The sequence below is a fragment of the Mustelus asterias genome, chromosome 6 (assembly GCF_964213995.1).
Source record: "Mustelus asterias chromosome 6, sMusAst1.hap1.1, whole genome shotgun sequence".
Lineage (NCBI taxonomy): Eukaryota > Metazoa > Chordata > Chondrichthyes > Carcharhiniformes > Triakidae > Mustelus > Mustelus asterias.
The window spans coordinates 7,340,383-7,361,579 of NC_135806.1; the positions used below are offsets into that span (position 1 = coordinate 7,340,383).

At 44.2% G+C, this 21,197-nt stretch overlaps 1 protein-coding gene across 3 annotated transcripts in view; it reads right to left on the reverse strand.

The window, feature by feature from the left end:
• The window catches only part of LOC144494751 (thioredoxin-like), a 39,040-nt gene that overhangs the window by 1,051 nt on the left and 16,792 nt on the right, over positions 1–21,197 (reverse strand). For 2 of the 3 annotated variants that reach the window (XM_078214039.1, XM_078214040.1), the window contains 3 exons: positions 17,546–17,605; positions 13,686–13,751; positions 8,757–10,346 (listed from right to left, as the gene is read on the reverse strand). In XM_078214039.1, coding sequence (XP_078070165.1) covers positions 10,284–10,346; positions 13,686–13,751; positions 17,546–17,605 — 189 coding nt within the window. In that variant the 3' untranslated portion in view covers positions 8,757–10,283. Of the gene's footprint in view, positions 1–7,717; positions 7,802–8,756; positions 10,347–13,685; positions 13,752–17,545; positions 17,606–21,197 lie in introns of those variants that run through there. The other variant, XR_013498148.1, reaches the window with a different exon arrangement.

Here is a 21,197-nt window from a genome sequence, read left to right on the forward strand (position 1 = left end):
ATCTTCTGTATGAGGGACTGATCAGTGGGTCATAACCCCAGGACATGCATTCTTCTGATGCAAGGACACCTGCAAGCGAGATATAAAGATGGCAGATATTGGCACTGACACCTGGGAGATAGTCACTTCCAGCTGTGACCTCTGGAGGCTGACTGTTTGGTAGGCCATTTGAAGAGGTGAGCAGAAGCTAAAAGCCTGGCTGGTCAAGAGTGTGAGTTTCCACCCTTTCGTTAAAAAGTCCTATGTCAACAGAGCCCAAGAAGCTTTCACTGATAACCATAGTCTAGTGATGCCAGATCCATCAGGTTTTCCCCTATTGACCTGCAATCTCTGACACTCTCTCTCTCTTCAGGCACCATACCCTATGAGAGCATTGGTGACCATGGACTATCATTGGATCGGTCCATGATTATGTTTGGCAAAATACTGCAATGGTTTGCCCTTACCTGCTGCAGTGTGGCTGACCAGGAATCTCTCCCACTCCTACCACCTGCCATCAGGCATATTGGTAGAACTTACAGACTCATAATCAACCTGTTTGGCCAAGTTATGAACGCACCTTCTGTGGCCAACAAGTCTTGGAGTGGGACTTGAACCCAAATTTGATTTGATTTGATTTTGATTTGATTTATTATTGTCACTTGTACTGTGAAAAGTATTGTTTCTTGCGTGCTATACAGACAAAGCATACTGTTCATAGAGAAGGAAAGAAGAGGGTGCAGAATGTAGTGTTACAGTCATCGCTAGAGTGTAGAGAAAGATCAACTTAATGCGAGGTAGGCCCATTCAAAAGTCTGATGGCAGCAGGGAAGAAGCTGTTCTTGAGTCGATTGGTACGTGTCCTCAGACTTTTGTATCTTTTTCCCGAAGGAAGAAGGTGGAAGAGAGTATGTCCGGGGTGCGTGGAGTCCTTGATTATGCTGCTGCTTTGCCGAGGCAGCGGGAAGTGTAGACAGAGTCAATGGATGGGAGGCTGGTTTGCATGATGGATTGGGCTACATTCACGACCTTTTGTAGTTTCCTGCGGTCTTGGGCAGAGCAGGAGCCATACCAAGCTGTGGTACAACCAGAAAGAATATTTTCTATGGTACATCTGTAAAGGTTGGTGAGAGTCGTAGCTGACATGCCAAATTTCCTTAGTCTTTTAAGAAAGTAGAGGTGTTGGTGGGCTTTCTTAACCATAGTGTTGGCAATGGGGGGACCAGGACAGGTTGTTGGCGATCTGGGCACCTAAGAGCATCTAGTGCAGAGGTAGGGATCCTACTCACTGCACTGCAAGACCTCCGTTATGACATTAATACTTTAAAACATGCTTTGAGCAGCTTTCCCTGCAGCTGCAGGCTTTAGCTATTGGGTGACACCCATAAACAAATTTCTGAACGGTTTTGGCTAGCTAGGGAGTTCTATCGATTTTCCAACCAAATTATATTCTCCCAGGCATCTCAGCTTTGAACTTAATTTTCAACCTTTAAAAAATGGTCAGCTCTTCATTTTCTCTCCCGCCTCTAATAAAAACTGTAACTGAATAATTCATATAAGTGGGATATATCAGCCACAGGAGCCCCTGAGCCTGCTCTGTCATTCAATAAGATCATGGCAGATCTTCCCCGCTGATCCCCCATAACCCCTGATCTCCTTGCTGTCCAAATATCTATCAACCTCCTTCTTCAATGCACTCAGGAACTGAATATCCACAATCCTCTGGAGCAGAGAATTCCAAAGATTCACAACCCTTCGAGTGAAATAATTTCTCCTCATCTCAAGTCTGAAATAGCTGACACCTTAATCCGAGACTGTGACCTCAGTTCTAAGCTCTCTGGCTGGGCGAGGCGGGGAGGGGGGGTGCGGGGACAACTGTGGCAGAAGGGTCTGATAGATAAAGGGTTAATGTGGGACTGAGAACAGTACCGTCCAGAAAGTGATATAGGATATCTGGGCGGCACGGTGGCATACTGGGCGGCATGGTGGCACAGCGATTAGCACTGCTGCCTCACAGCGCCACAGGGACCAGAGTTCAATTCCGGCCTCGGGTCACTGTCTGTGTGGAGTCTGCACACTCTCCCCGTGTCTGTGTGGGTTTCCTCTGGTTTCCTCCCACAGTCCAAAGATGTGCGAGTGAGGTTGATTGGCCATGCTAAACTGACCTTGGTGTCAGGGGGATTAGCAGGGTATATATGTGGGGTTACGGGGATAGGACCTGGGTGGAATTGTGGTCGGTGCAGACTCGATGGGTCGAATGGCCTCCTTCTGCACTGTAAGGATTCTATGACATATGACCCAAAGCCAGGGTCAGTCTGGAGGTGGAGTTATGCCCCGTACTGTAATTTCTGCAATAAAAATGTCCAGTTAAGACTAAAAGCCTGCTTCATGGTGTCCAAAACAGGATTCCTCCATTAAATTATTACCCTGGAATCTCCAGGAATTAAACACCAATCTCCAGTACATACTGTGAACAGACCCCAGAGAAAAATCATAGGCTTATCAAACAAAAGTGACCGAAAAAAAGAATCTTTGGACATTTTTACTTACTATGTATATATTTTTAGTGGCCAAAACGGGGACACATTGGAAAGTCATGGGAAGGTGGGGCTGTGTGATGATTGACATGTTGGGTGACCAATGGCAGGAATCTGGAAAAGGAACACTTGAAGGTTGGAGGTCATGTACCAATGTGTCCATCCAGAGTTGGCAATTCTGTTCTGTAGCTTGTTTAAAAGTGTCATCAGCAATGAAACAATTGGCACCAAAAAGATAGTGACAACAATATTAAATATCCTGCTCTGGTGCCAATTTTAAATGGAAGTGCCGTGATGCATTTAAGTGACAGGTAAAGAATACAAACCATTTGATTGATATATATATGTCTTAACAGTGAGTTTGGAATCCTGTTCATTCCAACATGAAGACCATCTCTAATATCTGGAACAAGTAGCAATAGCAACAGCCCTTGAAGACGGTGTTGCACTCCAAATCTGTGCTGATCTCTTCTACAAACTCTGAACTTGAGTCAGTAATAATTTTGTGACTATGTGATCATGGTGCTTGCTCTTTGTTTGAACACTCGACAATCTTCGAAATGGCCCTCCACCTCTACTTTCTCAGAAGACTAAGGAAATTTGGTATGTCAGCTACAACTCTCACCAACCTTTACAGATGCACCACAGAAAGCATTCTTTCTGGTTGTATCACAGCTTGGTATGTCTCCTGCTCTGCAAGGAACTACAAAACGTCATGAATGTAGCCCAATCCATCACGCAAACCAGCCTCCCATCCATCGACTCTGTCTACACTTCTCGCTGCCTCGGCAAAGCAGCCAGCATAATTAAGGACCCCATGCACCCCGGACATTCTCTCTTCCACCTTCTTCCGTCAGGAAAAAGATACAAAAGTTTGAGGTCACGTACCGACCGACTCAAGAATAGCTTCTTCCCTGCTGCTGTCAGACTTTTGAATGGACCTACCTCACACTAAGTTGATCTTTCTCTACACCCTAGCTATGACTGTAACACTACATTCTGCACTCTCTCCTTTCCTTCTCTATGAATGGTATGCTTTGTCTGTATAGCGCACAAGAAACAATACTTTTCACTGTATGTTAATACATGTGTCAATAATAAATCAAATCAAAATCAAATCACCGTTCTGCTCAGTGGGGCTCTTTCCTTGCTTTTACTTGTATCGATCAGATTATAGCTTCACCTCCAGCCATCATTCCAAAGCCAGTTAAGAATCAGTCCTTGCTTTCCCTTTTAGCCTCGCTTCGACAGCAGTATCCAAAGTCGCTAGATCAAGCTTCTACATCTATGCTGCCCACTCCCAACTGTGACTCTCCATCACCTCTTGTGGCTGTTGCACTGACCGACAGCAAGTTTTGGGATAAGCTCCAACTCATTATTGGGAAGACCAAAGTCTTGACTCACCACGCCAAACTTCATACCCTTGCCATGACCCTGACCCTATCCTCCTACAGTACTCCCATTGTCTCTCTAGTACAATTCATCCATAAACCCACCCACACTGATTTATGTTGAATCCTGACCCCACCCTTCTCACGTCAGAAATTTGTAATCCTCAGTTTATGGCCTGCCTTGCCCTTTCCCTGCTGGCTGCCCAGTGTCCGATTCCCGACTTGGGTCACTGTCTGTGTTGAGTCTGCACATTCTCCCCGTGTCTGTGTGGGTTTCCTCCAGGTGCTCTGGTTTTCTCCCACTGTCCAAAGACATGCTGGTTAGGTGCATTGGCTATGCTAAATTCTCCCACAGTGTACACGAACTGGCACTGGAGTGTGGCAACTAGGGGATTTTCACTGTAACCTCATTGCAGTGTTAATGTAAGCTTACTTGTGACACTAACAAATAAACTTTTTTAAAAAGTGCCTCACCCAAACTCTCTGCTCTTCTGTCCCTGCCCTCCCCTTCATGGTCCCACCCTTCACAAACTCTATAGGCAGTTGTGTCTTTAATCATCTTGCCCCAAAGCTCTAGAGATTCCCAGAATGGTGCATGAATCACCCAGCTGCTATTGCTCGTGATCCAAACTCATTGCAAAACTTTGGCTAAATTTTCCCTATACTACTCCCTGGGGACAAAACTGAAGCAGAAGCAAGTCTAGAATGGCCAACACAGTTGGAACAGAGCCCGAGAGCAAATCAACAAGGGCTGAGAACAACAGGAAAGAGACCTAGAAATGTTAAGGATGTGGATTTAACCAACTGCAGCCTCTGTGGCAGGAAGTAGGAAGCCACCTAGGCAGAAAACATGGGATCTTGCATTCTGCATTAGAATCACATAGCAGAAGTGGTCAGTATTACATGATTAGAACAAATCAACATGATTTTACGAAGTAGAAATCCTGTTTGACACATTTATTCAAGTTTTTTTTGAGGATGTAACTATGAGAGTAGATGAAGGGGAACTGGAATCTGTAGCATAGATGGATTGCCAAGAAGCATTTAATAAGGTGCATACAAAAATAGGCAAGATAAGGGGGTTCATGGAAATAAAACCGTAAGATATAGGAGCAGGAGTAAGCCATTTGGCCCATCAGGTTTGCTCCACCATTCAATGAGATCATGGCTGATCTGATATGATAATCCTCAACTCCATTTTCCCTCCTTATCCCCATGATCCTCAATTCCCTTACTGATTAAAAATCAATCTTAGCCCTGAACATACTTAACGACCCAGCCTCTACAGCCCCCGGTGGTAAAGAATTCCATAGATTCACTCCCCTCAAGAGAAGAAATTCCTCCTCATCTCTTGTCTTAAATGAGCGACTCCTTACTCTGCCTCCTGCTGCTGGACTCTCCCACATTGAAATAGGGGTAATATAGACAGAGGCATGTCAATTAGACTGGAGTAGAGAGTCAGCATAAACAGGGCATGCTACGACTATGGAGTGCCACAAGGATCAGTGCTGGGGTCTCAGTTATTTATAATTTGTATTAATAGCTGATGGTAGCATAGTGGCAAGCACTGCTGCCTCGCAGCGCCAGGTACCTAGGCTCAATTCCCACCTTGGATCACTGTGTGGAGTTTGCACGTTCTCCCCGTGTCTGCGTGGGTTTCCTCCGGGTGCTCCGGTTTCCTCCCACAGTCCAAAGATGTGTGGGTTAGGTTGATTGGCTATGCTAAATTGACCTTAGTGTCAGGGGGATTAGCAGGGTAGATGAGGGTTGCGGGAATAGGACCTGGCTGGGATTGAGGTCGGTACAGGATCAATGGGCCAAATGGCTTCCATCCGTACTGTAGGGATTCTATGAATCAGATGGGTTTTTACAACATTTGACAATGCTTTCATGGTCAACAGTAGATTCTTAATTCCAGTTTCTTTTATAAGAGACAGAAAGTAATATATCTAAGTTAGCTGATGAAACAAAGAAGCTGCAAAGAGGATATAATCAGGTTAAGTGAGTGGGCAACAAGATGGCAAACAATGACGTGAGGTTATTCGCTTTGTTCTGAAGAATAGAAAAAGCAGAATATTTTTATAAGGTGTGAAGCTTGGAAAGGACGCTCAGAATCATGGGTGTGTCATACAAGGAATGTAGAAAGTTAGCATGAAAGTGCAGCAAGCAATTAGGAAGGTAAGTGGCATGTTGGCCTTTGTTGCAAGGAATTGGAATACAGGGTGGACAAGATGAGGTCACATGACAGCAGATTATAGTCCAACAGGTTCATTTGAAATCGTCAGGTGAAGACGAAGGAGCAACGCTCTGAAAACTTGTGATTTCAAATAAACCTGTTATACTGTAACCTGGTGTCGTGTGACCTCTCATCTTGTCCGCCCCAGTCCAACACCAGCATCTCCACATCAGGGATAAAGGTGTCTTGCGTCAACTGTGGAGGGCTTTGGGAGGAACCCATCTGGAATGCCGTGTGCGGTTTTGGTCTCCATATTTAAGGAAGATACTTACATGGGTGGCATAAAGTAAAGGTTCTCAAGATTGGTACCTGAGGTGAAAGATTGAGTTAATTTGAGGGTATATTAACTGGACTTTAGGGGAATGAGAGGTGATCTCAGTTAAACATGCAAGATTCTGAAGGGGCCGAACGCCATAAATGCTCAACACTGGGGTACGGCTTCAGGATAAGAGGCCAACCACGTAGGACTGAGGAGAAATTTCTCCACTCAAAGGTGAGTGAATTGTTGGAATTCTCTGCCCCAGGTGATTGTGGATGCACCTCTCCTCAACACAGTCAGGGCTGGGATAGACAGATTTTAGCTTTCTCAGGGAATCAAGAGTTTCAAGGAGTGAGCAGGAAATTGGGCCAGAATTTTACGTTGGTCAGGCAGGCATGCGCCTGACTGGAAGTGAGTGAAATCACTGAAGGTGTCCAACCTCCGTCCTGACATCATCACGCAATATTTCAGAAGGCATCTTTCTGGCAAAACAAATAAACTAAATCAAATAAACGGAGGGACAAAGTAAAAGGGGTGGCCCCTTAAAACGAGGGGGAACCGCCCAAAGCAAAATAAACCAAAGTGTAAAGGAAGCTTAAAACATCAAAGTGTGATAAAAAGGGTCAATAATACGTCCCAGCCCCTGCCAGGCCCAACAGGCACGGACGGCCTCGATGGTGCCCGTGGACGCTGCACGCTCCCTCTCCAGGGACACCCGGCCGCGAATGTAGCCGCAGACAGCCGGGTCGGATGACCCCCTCAGTCCACCGCTGCCTGGACCTGTTTATGGCAGGTCTGGCCAGAAGCAGGTTCACGAGGAATTCCTTCGCCTTCTCCCCTCCTCCCCTCCCCACACCGGGTGTCTGTAGATCAGGAGCGTGGGGCTGAAGGGGAAACAGAACATCAATAAAAGGTTTTTGAGGTAACAAAAAAGGGAGTGTAGCCCAAGACAGTGAACGTAGATGAGGTCCACGGACTCCACATGACCACAAAAAGGGCATCAAGGAGTGCAAGCTAATTAGGTAAACATGATTTGCCTGTAACAAATCCATGTTGGCTTTCCTTAACTAATCCACATGTTCAAGTAACTGATAACTTTGTCCTGGATGTTGTTTATAAAAGTTTTCCTGTCATCCAGGTTAAACTGCTAAAAAAAAGGTGCAAAGTTAAACTCGGCAAGTACAGCGTGGAAGTTAAAATGTTCAGATTGAAGTTTCATAGTTTGGAAGTTAAATTGTGTGGAAGCTGAAGTGTTCAAATTAAAGTTTCATGCCCTCTCTGTACAGTAGTGGAAAATGTTTGTCAGCTTACTGACCTTCAAAAGGAGTCAGTTTCTGCTATTCAGTATGAACAGGCTTATCTTCATCTGTGTAGGCCCCATAACATTCTGCTTTTCGACCTTGGTGAGCAAGACCAGATTATTCCATAAATACCAAAGGCAAGATGTGGGGGCGTGCTATGCAAATTAAGGATTAGCAGAAGTCAATTTTTTAATCGAATGAGAAAGGGAGAAAAGTCAGGATTTAATAGGCGAATATGTATGCAAATGAAGGATTAGAAAAAGTGCTTGTTTCTGATTTGCTGTAACTGACTATAATTGCTAAGTTGTTTGTCCGTAATTTCAGAAACACTTGCAGGACAGCTGCAAGCTGGTTTCTCCTTGTACACAAGTCATTAAAGGCCTTGCATCGGACTATGCATGGTGCCTAGTGCTGTTTGTACTCAAGTCGACTAAGAGTGCCTAAGGTTGCTGGTACCAGAGTCTCTGACAACAGGCCAAAGGTACAACATTTACAATTCTCCAGCCTTCTGATATCACCCCAAGTAACTAAGGAGGATTAGAAAGTCAAGACTAGTGCCTCTGCAATTTCTACCCTTGCTTCTTGTCACGATCCTTAGATGCATTCCATCAGGTCCTGGTGACCTATCAAATTTGAAGTACGGTCAGCCTTTTATAATCTCTTCTTTACCAATTAATAGCCCATCCAGTGTCTCAGCTACATTGGCTTTGGTAGCATCTTCTTCTTTGGTAAAGGCGGACAAAATACGTTCAGGGGTATCCAGAGGGTGATCATGATGTGGACATGCCGGCTTTGGACTGGGGTGGGCACAGTAAGTAGTCTCACAACACCAGGTTAAAGTCCAACAGGTTTATTTGGTAGCACTTTAACCTGGTGTTGTGAGACTACTTATAATTGCATTACTGTCACAGCCTCGAAATGCTAACTCTGCTTTTCTCGACAGAGATGTTGAATGTTTCCAGCATTTTGTTATTTTTCAGATTTCCAGCATCCGCAGCTTATCTGGCTCTGAGACGAGTGTGTATGGTGAGAGCAGGAACAAAGCCCAAACTTAAAAGAATCAAGTTTCTTTTTAATAAAACACAACATCTTATTTGGTGCCAAACACACTTTTAACAATTGGGACATTAAAACATACTTACCACCAGGCTTGTTACATTTATGAATGCAGAAAGTACATAAAGTGAAAATGGAATCGGCAGCTATTTTAGAGATGGATGACAATCTCATTCAACAGCCAAGGTTCACTAAATTAAATATATTTCTCAGATCAATCCAAGCTGTTATCTGTAAACACAAAACTATCCACAATGTAAGGAATGAGGCAGAAAAGTGAAAATTTAAGCTACCTTTGTCCAATAGCATCAATTGTCATGGTCCTCTCGATGATTGTAATGTCTGGTGACTGAGCCGTTAAGAGCTAAAAGGCTTGTTTGATTAGCTGAGCAGAGTTTATATATCACGGGCGGGATTTTACGGCCTTGCTCGGGCGAGATGGTAAAATCCAGTTACTCTGTTGGAAAAGCTTGATGGTAAAATCCCGCCCGAGGCCAATGGAGATTTCTGTTCTGGGAACCTCGCCTGCCCGGATTCCGGGACGGGCGACGTGATAGGGTTTCCGCCTACGTCTGCATTAAATACAGTTTATGCAAGAGTCAGCTAAGAAGAGTTAACTTCTCTGTGTTCATTTTCACATATTCTGAATTTCACGTCAGCATTAAGCACTCCGAGGCTGGATACAATAATGGGCCATGAATCCTTGCGCAGAGAAATGTTTTAACGCAGAAGCAGTGCATTTGTGACCAATCCAATTTTTAAATAGTCAATAAAAACGCTATCATTGGTCCTGCAATTAAATACTCCTCGGATCGATTTTTACATTAGTGGAAATGTGGAGCTAAGGGGGAGGACGGGAAAACAGAGAGAAACAGAAAATACAAAAAGCAATTTACATGGCAGCACACCTCAAAAATCAGATCCACGACCTCAAAGTTCCAGGGCATCAGAATACAGTTTCTAAATCAGATTAAGTATTCAATAAATGTGTATAAGATTGGGACAGAAGGTCCCTTTAAAAAAAAAACCCGCTAATTAAGAGAGATTGGAATGTTAAAAAGAGAAGACTCAAAGAGAGTTCCCACTTGCTTTTTTGACAAGTTTATAAAGCTTTTCCAACAGAGTAACTGGGGGTCTTAAAAATGTGTTTCAGTGTCAGCTGGAATTTCATTACTGCCTGTGCAAACTTCAACGGATGTGAGCCTACCAACACAAGGTGGTCTCGCAGCTTACCTTCTGTATGCTCAGGCAGTCAGACCAATAGTCGATTCCCATGCTAGCACAACGCTGCGCATCTGAAGCTGTTTTGTCGTTAAACTTAACGTGGCTGTATTATTGCACCCTCAACGCTGTCCCCAATGACTAGACAGATAACCAGACTTTACAATCATTTCACGTCAAAAAGAAACTCAACTAAAATTATTTTCATATCACAGACAATTAAATATCCTCACCAGAAACTAAGGTTAATTATTGATTTATTTTTTTGGTTTGAAACACAGGTTTCGTTAAGATTCAAGGTCATTACTGCAGCTCTCGAATTTTGTCTTCCAGTGTCATTCGATTGGCCCCAGAAAAGTCAAACACCTAAGGAAAAGGAGAAATTCCAGTGTTAATATGAAACATGCATTTGAATAAACCTAAACACGATTTGAAACTCAAATCTTTCAGGGCAGCCAAGGAGGACATTCAGCAAAGCAATATTTATCAGCAAAGGTGGCAAAATGTTGACCGAGGAAGTTAATTTGTATAAATTCAGAATCAAACCACAATAAACATGAGTGCATTTGTCCAGTTGACTTGGGCTGCTGCTTCCTTATTGTGAAAGACAGCTTTTCCTTCCAGCTAACTTTAAACTACACTCTAGTGAACCCTAGTCAATAGCTCAAAGGGTAGAGAGTCTTTGGAACTCTCTTCCTCAAAAGGTGGTGAAAGCAAAGTCTTTGAGTATTTTCAAGGCAGAGTTAGATGCTTGATAAGCAAGGGGGTGTAAGGTTAATTGGGGTGGGTGGGAATATGGCATGGTTACAATTAGATCAGCCACAACCTTACTGAATGATGGAACATAGTCACGGGGCCAAGGGGCTGACTCTAACTCCTAATCCACATGTTCATAGCTTACAATTAAATCTCCCATTTCCAATAAACCAAACATTACAATTTGTAATACAGAGTGGTGAGTATTGAATTGGATTCCAAAATGACAACTGTTTATGATATCCATCCAGACATCTGTAGAAAAATCAAGCCACAAGACTTTTATACACATTGCTGCATACGTCCATTGAGAACAGTGGTCAGACGGGGAAACAAATCCAAAGTAATTCTTGATGATTTCCTGCATTTAAAATTTGGAATGAATGGACCCGACAGGCAGAATTTAATGAGCGCGAAAGGGGCCTTATCCTCTGGCTGGAGAACCAGTGGAACTGTGTCACTTCTCCCACCCACTTTTCAACACCCGGTCCTATTTTACCATTTTGATTCTAAGTGCTGGGTGGACTTGAAACTGGGAGTGTTTCAGATCCGACTTTTAGACCTGTTCTCAGGCGCCCCCATACGCACTCTGCCTGAAAAAATATCAGCAATTCCAAATCGTGCTGTAGAAGACTGTGGGCGGGGCTTAACACTCCCGAAATCCTGCAGCTCCGATCGGCGCCTCCAACTGTGCATGCGCACAAAAAAATGATCGAATGCGGCTCCCCTCCACATCGCTCCCAGGCCGGATAATGCCTCTCCCTGGCCACCACAGACATTGCCCCATCCCCTTATTCCCCGCCACCCAGATCGATCGTGGGCCCCTCCCCAGTTCCCCTCCACCGGTCTCAGGCAGAGTGGTACAGACCCCCCATTCTCTCTCACTGATCACAGCAGAGTGACAGCAGACCCTCCCTTCCCCCTCACTGATCTCAGGCAGAGTGGCAGCGGATTCCCCCTTCCACTGATCTCAAGCAGAGAGCCATCGGACGCTCGGCACTTACCTCCTCACTAACTGGAGCGCCCGAATCGGACTTTTGTGGAGCATGTCTGTTTCGTGCCGATTCTGGATGGGCGGATGTAGCGGTAAAGGGGGAAGGGCCGGTAAGGTTGGGCGTGCAGCCCATTAAGTCAATTTAAATGCACGCCCGATCGCAGCCATTTTTGGGCCTTGGTAAAGGGGGAACCGGCGCGGAGGTGGGCGCTGATGGTGCTACTTGGCACATGCCTGACTTTACCAAGTTTTCGTGCCCGAAAACGGGCGCAACTTGATGGTAAAATCGGGCCCACTGTGTCTGTTGATCAAGCACAGAGCGCCTGTGATAAAGAAACCACCCCCCCCCCCCCCTCACCCCAAAACCTTATGTGACTACTTAAGGGCCTCAACTGATCACTGAGCAGAAAGGCTGGCCTCTATCATTCCCACCTGGAGCTAGATTGGGGTGTGTGCACAAAGGTGATGGGTCCTCAAATCGGACACCCTCCGGTCTAATCAAATGGCCCACCTGTCACTTCACAGTATTAAATTTTGTTATTGTTGCTAAGTCATATAAAGAGATATTAGGACAGGCGATCGATCAACATCTTGGTTAAAGATATGGGCTTTAAGAAGTCCCATTTAAAGTAGAGAGAGGTCGAGAGGTTTAAGTTGGGAATTCCAGAGCTTAGGCTTTTGGTAGCATCACAAAATTGACTGCGTGACAGGAAACAGAGTAGTGGCTGATGGTTGCTTTTCAGACTGGAGGAAGTTGTGTGGTGAAGTTTTTCAGGGGTCAGTGTTAGGACCCTTGCTGTCCCTGATATACAATGACCTAGACCTTAGTGTATAGGGCACAATTTCAAAATTTGTATGAAACCCGGAAGCATTGTGAACAGTGAGGTGGAATGTGTAGAACTTCAAAAGGACTCAAAGACAGGTTGGTGTAGGGAAGACATGTTGTTGAACTGTAACCTGGATTTTTGTTCCTCTTGTGTGTGGGATTTTCTTCCTAGCACAAACATTGAGGCAATTCTAACATCTTAACGCGAGGATTAGATAGTGTATATCAAAAAAGGGGAAACAAATTTAATTTTGACATCATAAACATTGCATTAACAGATAGATCAGAATAAGTAGCTTACATTTCTCATTGAGAGAAAGAATGAGTCATATTTTGGAATTGCTTGTAGTGTGCTCTGTAGAGGGGATTAGGTGCTTCTGGGTTAGCTTCTACCATGGTTGATGAACTGTTAATACTGAGCATTCAAACTCACCAGCTGGGCAGGGTAACAGTGATAGCTGCAATCTATAGAACTGCCATCCAGCAATACACTCTACATAAAAGTTAACACGATGTACTTACAAAAGCAAAACAAATGCAAACATCCAGAACTCTTTATCAAGTTGGATTCTACCAGATCAGATACAAAGGATTAAAAATCCTTCCTTCTCTACACCAAGGGTCCACAATTTTCATATCTATACGATATATGTTACATGTTGATCTATAACATCTGAACTTCGATAATTATACATTGAATGCTCCTATGCCATTTTGTTTTGTAACCAACAGTGGTTAGCACTGCTACCTCACAGCGCCAGGCACTCGGGTTCAATTCCAGCCTCGGGTCATGGTCTGTGTGAAGTTTGCACGTTCTCCCCGTGTCTGCGTGGGTTTCCTCCGGGTGCTTCGGTTTCCTCCCACAGTCCAAAGATGTGCGGGTTAGGTGGATTGGCCATAATAAATTTCCCCTTAATGTCTAGGGGGATTAACAGAATAAATACGTGGGATTACGGGGATAGGGCCTGGGTGGAATTGTTGTTGGTGCAATGGGCCGAATGGCCTCCTTTTGCACTGTAGGGATTCTATGTTTTTGTTGGCGCTTAGCGTCGTGTTAAAATTTCAGTATTAAAATGGGGTTGATAACCATATCACAACTGTGACCACCATTCAGCTCTTCAGAACTTACCCTCTCTCCATTCTTGTAGAAATGGAACGTTGGCATGCAACTTATTTTACACTGTTCAGCAAGATCCTAAAGATGGTAAACCACAAGTTAGTTCAATGGGCTCAACACAACTCAAACATCAGGTAAAACCTGTGCAATGAATATTCACTTGTATGAGGCATTACAGATAATGAACATTTCTATCTTCTTACACATAAAGGATTAAAACAGTGATGTAATCGAGGTTGAGATAATTAAGTGAGTTGATCGGATCGATAGAAAAAGGGATGCGCGCGTGTGTTGGGGGTGGTGGAGCTGGGGGAGAGAGGGGGAGTGGGAGAGAGACAGAGAGAGGGAGAGAGACAGAGAGAGGGAGAGAGACAGAGAGAGGGAGAGAGACAGAGAGAGGGAGAGAGACAGAGAGAGGGAGAGAGACAGAGAGAGGGAGAGAGACAGAGAGAGGGAGAGAGACAGAGAGAGGGAGAGAGACAGAGAGAGGGAGAGAGACAGAGAGAGGGAGAGAGACAGAGAGAGGGAGAGAGACAGAGAGAGGGAGAGAGACAGAGAGAGGGAGAGAGACAGAGAGAGGGAGAGAGACAGAGAGAGGGAGAGAGACAGAGAGAGGGAGAGAGACAGAGAGAGGGAGAGAGACAGAGAGAGGGAGAGAGACAGAGAGAGGGAGAGAGACAGAGAGAGGGAGAGAGACAGAGAGAGGGAGAGAGACAGAGAGAGGGAGAGAGACAGAGAGAGGGAGAGAGACAGAGAGAGGGAGAGAGACAGAGAGAGGGAGAGAGACAGAGAGAGGGAGAGAGACAGAGAGAGGGAGAGAGACAGAGAGAGGGAGAGAGACAGAGAGAGGGAGAGAGACAGAGAGAGGGAGAGAGACAGAGAGAGGGAGAGAGACAGAGAGAGGGAGAGAGACAGAGAGAGGGAGAGAGACAGAGAGAGGGAGAGAGACAGAGAGAGGGAGAGAGACAGAGAGCCCCAAGGTATAAAATCAGATCTAGAATACTCAAAAATCAAGGTGATGTCAGGAAGCACTGCATCATACAAGGGTAGTGGAAATCTGGAACTCTCTCTGCCATCCCATACAGCAAAGCAGAACTTCTGTTCAGGCTGGAGGGCAATTGAAAATTTCAAAACTGAGTTTGATAAGATTGTTAGCCACGTGTATTAAGGTATACAAAACCAAGGTAAGTACAAAGCATTAAGATGCAGATCAGTCATTTGAATGGTAGAATAGACTCAAAGAGCTGGCACATGCATGATGGGCAGAATGACCTCCTCCTGCACCTATGTTCCTATCATTTTGAATCAAAGCAGTTTTGTAAAGCTATACTGGGTTCAGTCTGTAAGGTTGCAGGTTCATTCGTAATTGGGCAAACCCAAGAACAACAAAAAGATTGTCGTTCAAACAATACATCAGAGAGCACAGGAAGAGGCCATTCTGCCCATCGTGCATATGCCAGTTCTCTGAACGAACTATCCAATTTGTTCCACTCCTCGCTCTTACCCCAATTGCCCTTGTCATAATAATGAAGAAAAAACACCAGATTATGTCCAGAGATTTTGAATTTTGAATACCACCCGTGAGTTTTAAAAATGGGCATATGGCCAAAGATGGTGGAGGCCGCAAAGTCAAGTCACTGGCTGAATTGCTGCTGGGTGATACTCGGAGAGACAATGGAACCCCATCCCGTTTCCAGACAAGGAAGCTTCTAAAGCTTACATAAACTAATTGCCACCTCCTATGGAGACAATGTGAGATGAGTATCATCTCAACAAGAAATACCCTGTGTGTAATGTCACAGACGGATTTGTAGATTTCACCTTCCAGGAATATGCAAAGATTGGGGTAAAAGTCAGCTAAAAAGCTGCCCCAGGTGTGTGCGTGTGAACTAGTGCTGGAGATGTCAATATGTTTGTGACACAGAAGACAAAAACCAGTCAACAGCAGCACTCTCACAAAAAGCATTTGCAGATATCTCTCTCTCTCTCTCGTATTGTGGAAGGAAGCCAAGTCAGCAAAGATCACTGACTGAAAAGGAAGGAGGGAAGCTTCTCTGCCAGATTGCAGAATTCTGGAGTCTCAAAACTGACTATTTTTCCAAAATTAGCACTACTGGAATCATGAATCAAAACTGTCGCAACATTCAAACATCTACTCCACATGAGTCAAGGACCGTTTCAGATAAGTTTTTGAACTTAATTCTCATTTCTAATTTGTGAGTGTATATGCATGTGTGTTTTATCATTTTCTTGCTTTTAGTAGTTAATAAATTCACTTTTTCTCTAACTCAAGAAAGTTTGGTAAAATTGGCTCCTTTAAAAACATGAATATAGGGACTGGGAAAGGATATCTGAAGGTAGGGATCCATTTTAGATCAATCTTGTTGCAATCGACAGATGGGTTTGATAAAGAAAGGGAGCCAGCTCATCGCTCCTCCTACCCAAAAAGAAAAAATAGTGCAGGATTACCACTGCCTCTATATCATTATAAAGCAGCTGTTTCAGAACTGTATGGTACTGATGGAAAATTGCCCAGAATTCCACGTGAAACGGTCACTGCCAGCAACTCACTGACGGGTTGAGGTTTGAGAGACTCTGCTGGCTTAAAATGAGGGGCGAGTCTCAGGGTGAGAGGTTGGCCAACTGGAGCAGAAATGAGGAGAAATTTCTTCGCTCAGAGAGTTGTGAATCTTTGAAATACTCTACCATGTATTGAGCATATTCACAATGGGGATTGATAGATTTCTGACCACGAGGGGCATCACAGGATACGGGATCAGGGAAAATTGAATCGTATACAAAGATCAGTCATGATGTTTCTGAATGTCAGAGCAAGCTGCATATGACCAGCTCCTGCTCCTCCTTAAGGATATGACATTTGGCAAAGGGAAGGCTGATGTAGACATTTTTCACACTGAACAGGAATGTATCTTTTTCTTATTCTTGGCTGGGCCAGCATTGATTGCACATTGGACTGGAGTGGCTTTCTAGGCTACCTCATTTCAGAGGGTATTTAAGAATCAGCCACACTGTGGTGGATCTGGAGACACATGACCAGGTAACGATGGCAGATTTTCTTCCCTAAGGGCAGCATGGTGGCACAGTGGTTAGCACTTCTGCCTCATGGCGCCAGGGGCCCTGGTTCGATTCCCGGCTTGGGTCACTGTCTGTGCGGAGTCTGCACATTCTCCCCGTGTCGGAGTGGGTTTCTTCCGGGTGCTCCGGTTTTCTCCCATAGTCTGAAAGACGTGCTGGTTTGGTGCATTGGCCGTGGTAAATTCTCCCTCAGTGTACCTGAACAGGTGTTGGAGTGTGGCGACCAGGAGATTTTCACAGTAACTTCACCGCAATGTTAATGTAAGTCTACTTGTGACACTAATAAATAACTAAAGGGCATTAATGAACCTGATGGGTTTTTACAACGATCAACAATAGTTTCATGGTCAACTTTTAATTCCGAATTTTATTGAATTCACCAGGAACCATGGTGGGATTCGAACTCGGATCCCCAGAGCAATACCCTGGGACTCTGGATTCTGAACAACAGAAACAGAAAGAGCTGGAAAATCTCAGCAGGTCTGACAGCATCTGTGCAGAGAGAATAGAGCCAACGTTTCGAGTCTGGATGACACTTTGTATGCAACAGTTTTGGTCTCTCAATTTTAAAGAGAATATATACTCCAAAGATTGGCCATGCTAAATTGACCCTATTGTCAGGGATTAGCACTCTAACAATCCTATGTATTGTTCAATTCTGCAAAATTGTTATTGTGTATACTAACAGATCATTAGAGTTGGGCACTCAATGTTTGCATGTAATGAACTACATTTGGGATAATCTGAATTATCCAGTTTGGTGGCTTCCAACTTACTGGGGCATCATCCACATCTACCTCACAGAAAATTACACTTGGGTTTTTCTCGGCCAATTCCTGTGGAGATATAAAAACATTTTTCAGTGAAACAGTATTGAAAATTATTCCACAGATTAGCAACAGTTTTATAAAACCAATAATAAAAACATGAAGAGCGAGGAATGGGCAAAGACCATTCTGCTCAATCGATGCAGCTCCTTGTACCATCAACTAATAGGAACAGTTTTTCTTTGTCAACCTGATTTAAACTGGTTATCATTTTGTCAATCTCTATCCAATCTCCTCTGATCCAAGGAGAACAATCCCAGCTTCTCCAACCTAAACTTTCAGCTACAATTCCTAATTCCTGGAACCATTCTGAACAACACCTCTCTGCATACCCCTCAAATCCTTCCTAAATTGGGGCAACCAGAATAGGATGCAAAATTAAAACTTCGGCCTTTAACTTCTGCGCACTCTTTAGAAAAACAGGGAAAAGATTCACACGACTGATTCCAGGTGTGAGAAGCTTCAGTCGCGTAGAAGTTGGGCCAGTTTTCGTTGGAGAAGGAAAGGTTCGAGGAGATTCGATTTTGCATTCAAAATCAGCAATTGTTTGGACAAAGTCAACAGGGAGAAATTGTTCCCACTGGCAGAAGGATTGAGAATGGAGGGGGGCGGGGGCGGCACCGATTTAAGGTAACTGGCAGAAGAAGCAATACAGACACGAGGAGAAACTTCCTCACTCAGTGAGTGGTTAACATTTGGAAGTGCTGCTAGAGAATGATCCCATGGCATTGGTTAAAGAGCGGTGGGGGGGGGGGGGGGTGAGGTTCTCCTTGGTGCTATTGGGGGGGGGGGGTGAGGTTCTCCTTGGTGCTATTGGCCAAAATCACTGAAAATATGTTCTTTAGTCATAGAAGAAGAAGAATAATCATAGAAGCCCTACAGTGCAGAAGGAGGCCATTCGGCCCATCGAGTCTGCACCGACCACAATCCCACCCAGGCCCTACTCCCACATATTTTACCCGCTAATCCCTCTAACCTACGCATCTCAGGACTCTAAGGGGCAATTTTTAAGCTGGCCAATCAACCTAACCCGCACATCTTTGGACTGTGGGAGGAAACCGGAGCACCCGGAGGAAACCCACGCAGACACGAGGAGAATGTGCAAACTCCACACAGACAGTGACCCGAGCCGGGAATCGAACCCGGGACCCTGGAGCTGTGAAGCAGCAGTGCTAACCACTGTGCTACCGTGCCGCCATTATCACATTGCTGTTTGGAGGATCTTGCTATGGGAAAATTGGCTCCCTGTTTCCTGGCATAATTACACTTCAAATTTACTTCACTGGCAGTAAGTGTTTTGGGACATTGAGGTAGTGAAAGGTGTGATTATATATATATATATAAATCATTTATCAACTTCATTTCCAGCAGCCCTTAAACAGTAAGGTCCAAGTCACTACATTACAACTCACTACATAAAAAAAAGTTCTTCCTCGCATCCCCCTGCATCTCTTACTCAAAACCTTAAATGTACGACCACTACTCCTTGTCCCATCAGCAATATATATGCAAGGCTTTCTTTCTCTTCCCTGCCACCTAGCTGACCATCCAACTTCTCTCCAGCCAACAATGTAAGTGGTTCCCTCTCCGTAATAGAATCATAGAATCCCTACAGTGCAGAAGGAGGCCATTCGGCCCATCGAGTCTGCACCGACCACAATCCCACCCAGGCCCTACTCCCACATATTTTACCCGCTAATCCCTCTAATCTACGCATCTCAGGACTCTAAGGGGCAATTTTTAACCTGGCCAATCAACCTAACCCGCACATCTTTGGACCTCTAATTAATCTCTAACATGGTTACCCTGCTGATGAAAAGAAATATCCTTAGACCTTCTATTGCCCAATCCCCACTTTCCCGTTCAAAGTTCGCGACCACATTGTTGTCTCTGAAATCTAAGCTTGGAGCCGATTGATGCGGAGCTGCCGGAAAGAAACTAGGAAGAAAATGCAGGTTTAAAGATAGGGCAGAAAAAGTTGAATAAACCCATAGTTAGAGGGGTGATGCAAGTCATTAGCATTTTGTGACTGGGGCATGATCAGAAATATTTGAGAACTACTGCAGCTTAGCTACAAGCAAACAATTAATGATTTTAATCTTTAACAAAAAAAGACAAGAGTGAAAGGAATGCTTATGGAATCCAAAATAAAGTTACAATTTTGATTACTGATTTACTAATTTATTGGAAACAGACTGCAGTTATCACAAGGACTGCTACCTTAACACAAATCTGAAGTAGAGATACCACGTTAGCATTGTAGTAAACTAAACTGACTTATATTGACTAATTAACTCCCTAACAGCACTATGGGTGTACCTACACCACATGGTCTACAGTTGGCAGCTCTGCACCAAAGTCTCATGGGTAATTTGGGATGGATAGTAAATGCTGGTTTAGCCAACAACGCCCACATGCTGTGAACAAGTAAAAAAATGTAAATCAATTTTTTTTTTTTAAATGCAACAATCCTAAAGTAATTTTAAGTGTGTAGAAGTAGACATGTTTTTGAAAAGGTAATATTTGAATATTTTTCCACATATGTGGGGTCAGCAGGGGAAATTCTTGATGGGGCGGGGGTCACCTCAGCTTAAATGCCAAGACCATCTCCCAAGGAAGTTCCACTACTGACCACATCTGATCTGACTGAGGGCTCAGGTCTGACACAGATAGTCCCCTCAGATTCAGGCCCAGCCCTGTTGCAGAATTCCTGACAGAAAGCAGCAAGATGACCCTTTGATAAAACAGGAACATATCACGGTCAGCCTTTCTTTGCCACTCTGGGGGAGTTCTGCTAGTGGTACAGTGGGAGCGCTGGAGAGTAGTTTCAGAATTTTAGGAGCACAATGTTCACGAATTTGCGGTTTTGGAAATCCTGGTCCTCATGGTATTTCCAAACACTGCTTTCCTGCCTTTAATTGCTCCCCACTGCAACTCGCTACAGGCACTACCTCATGGTCGAGTAGGCAGACAGCAATGATCCATCTTTACCAATTCTACTCTGAAAACATATTTAGAAAGGGTAAAAGGAGAGATCAGCAAGAGGAACCAGGAAAAACAAAATCAGGTGCTATGACTGCGTCTTTTATTGGTATGTCATAAGATATTGGTAAATCTCATGCTATTGTTGCGAAGTTGGGTAGAGTAATTGTTGATTGGTGTTTATAAAATTGTAGAATGCTCAGGAGAAAGCATCGCATGTTTCCTTAAAAAGGTGGTGCTTTTTCTGTGCTTAGAGAGTTAAAAAAAAATTGAAAGTACATATAGAGTGCTGATATGGGAAGGCCAAGCAGCATGGTTGCCAAGGCAACAGGCTTTCAGGCATGTGAATTATTTGAATTCAGCCTATCAATTTGAATTACGCACTCAGATACCAAGAACCTATTAAATTTAAATCCGATGGATTTGGCAACCCAGGACCAATCCTATTGTGGGGAGATCGATACGTCATCACAGGTATAAAAGGAAGGGGGCAGTGCGACAGAAGAGAGAAACTGCCACCTGCCACAGTTAATAGCTTTTAGCTCAAAGCCTCATCTAGATAGCAAAGAAGAAAGACGAATCAACAGAGAAGGCCCAGAATATTCCCGAAGACACAAAA